This window comes from Syzygium oleosum, unplaced genomic scaffold, assembly GCF_021117445.2.
Source record: "Syzygium oleosum isolate NSW1041296 unplaced genomic scaffold, Sole_v2.1 Sole_v2.03, whole genome shotgun sequence".
NCBI classification, from domain to species: domain Eukaryota; kingdom Viridiplantae; phylum Streptophyta; class Magnoliopsida; order Myrtales; family Myrtaceae; genus Syzygium; species Syzygium oleosum.
The window spans coordinates 10,061,619-10,063,729 of NW_026607487.1; the positions used below are offsets into that span (position 1 = coordinate 10,061,619).

Genomic DNA, 2,111 nt, shown 5'->3' on the forward strand with positions numbered 1-2,111 from the left:
TCGAGAAGCCGTAGTGAAGCTAAGAACCCAAGCCAAAATTTTGTTGTTCGATAGTTGGCTTTTGTGGAATGGCCCTTGAAATGGGCATGTAAAATAGAAGTTTGGCTTGTAAGGGCCCGTAAAGAAGGGCTTGACGAAATAAGCACGTATTATGTAAATATAACGTGCGTTATTTGCTTATTTCACTCATGTTGTCTCGTTTATTTTTAATTGCTTCTGCATGCACATTTGATTGATTAAAATGAACGGGACGTACTAATACATTTCCGCGAGTCACGGTTCCGTTCGGGTCATGTTCGGTCATTAAGCATCGATCGTGATTCCGGGTCGGGACGTGACAGTGTGGGGTATCTTGTTTTGGTATCAAAGCAGGTTTTCCCTCTAGTAGGTGCGAGTTCGTGGCAACTTACGATTGGACGATCCGACAAGGGCGGGGAGTGGCGGCCAGGGGCCATACGACCCGAACATTAGCGGCCTCTTAGGAGGTGGCGCAAGGGGTCATGAATGCTGAACATTGTGCGGCCTCTACGGAGGTGGCGCCGAGGCAATAATGCTGAACATTGTGCGACCTCTACGGAGGTGGCGTCGGGGTAATAATACCTTATCATTGAGCCGGCTTCTAGCGAGGTGGCTTGGGGCAAAAGCCTAATCATTATGCGGCCTCACGGGTAGAAGTGGCGCCGGGGTATATACCACCTAATAATTGAGCGGCTTCTGAAAGGAAGTGGCACCGGGGTGAAGGGCTCCCGGCAGGTTTCTAGGACGGCTAAAGAACGAGAATAACTGAACTGTGCACCAAATTGTGGAAAACAGTTCTAAACGCCAAGCGGAAATAAAGATCTGGAGTGATAAGGTGCGCTAAAGTTGGGGTAGTTAGCCAGGAAACACCTTACGCATGTGATTGTGTGCTTGTGTACCTGATTGGTTGGTAAGTAGGCATTTGGTTGCTAAGCTTTTGATCACTGACATATTCTTGCGTTGTAGAAAGCCGTAGTAGAATACCAACGGCAGTATGAGTGCTCAGGACCCGGCCACGACCTTGAAAGGAAAGTCAAAGCAAAATCCCCGAATAGAGAGAATTCTGCAGGCTCTTGCGACCGTAGGAGATTTGCTGGGACAACAAGTTCAGCAACGGTTGCCTAATGCTGAGAATGCAGCGGCAAATGGAAATGGGAATGGTGACCGAACGATGCATGGATTGGTCGAGCAATTCCTGAAGCTGTGACCCCCAAAATTTGCTAGAACAGGAGATCCCGAAGAGGCGGAATCCTGGATAGACGAGATACATAAAGCATTTGAACTTCTGAGATGTTCTGAAGAAGAAAAGGTGATCTTGGCGACATATCAATTGCAGGTTAACACCAATCATTGGTGGAAGGCGACGAAAGAAATCGTGTTCCCAAGAAATATGGCTGTCAACTGGAATGCCTTCGTCGAGGCATTCAACGAAAAGTATTTCTCCGAGTGTGCCCGTGACCAAAAAGTGAAGGAATTCTTACAATTCCAGCAGAACAACTTGACGGTGAACCAGTTTGAGGCAAAGTTCGCGCAATTATCAAGGTACGCCCCTAGACTTATTGAAAATCCAATCGACAGGGCAAAGCGATTCCGTGATGGTCTCAAGCCTGACATCCGGAGTCAGCTAGTACCATTGAACCTGAAAGATTATAATGAGTTATATGAACGAGCTCAACTGATCGAAAAGGATTCGCTGGAAAGGGCAATGTCAGCAAGGCCCTATTATTTTGCTCCTCAGGCAACTCAACGCTCTGGCAAGAGATCTTTCGTGAAAGGAAAGCGTCCCTTCGCCCCCAACAAAAAGCAAAGTTTCCCGAAGGTGACTATTGTTTCTAGTGACACCCGTTCGTGTGTCCGGCCAAAATTGAAATGAAACCGTTAGAAAATGCACTTAGTGTTTCTACTCCTATGAAAGATGAAGTGCATACTACCCTAGGATGCCAAGGGTGTAAGATTATTATAGGTGGAATGGAGGATATTATAAATCTAGCGGTACTAGCCATGTATGATTTTGATGTTATCGTAGGCATGGGTGGCTCAAGAAGCCCATATAGGCTTGTTATAGCAAGGTGATTCGAGTTTCATCCACCGAT

At 46.7% G+C, this 2,111-nt stretch overlaps 1 protein-coding gene across 1 annotated transcript; it reads left to right on the forward strand.

The window, feature by feature from the left end:
- Window positions 1–1,012: 1,012 nt before the first annotated feature.
- On the forward strand, window positions 1,013–1,891 carry LOC115663732 (uncharacterized). The gene is made up of 2 exons (XM_030585717.2): window positions 1,013–1,178; window positions 1,248–1,891. Exons 1-2 carry the CDS (start codon window positions 1,013–1,015, stop codon window positions 1,889–1,891), a joined length of 810 nt encoding a protein of 269 aa, XP_030441577.2.
- Window positions 1,892–2,111: the final 220 nt, after the last annotated feature.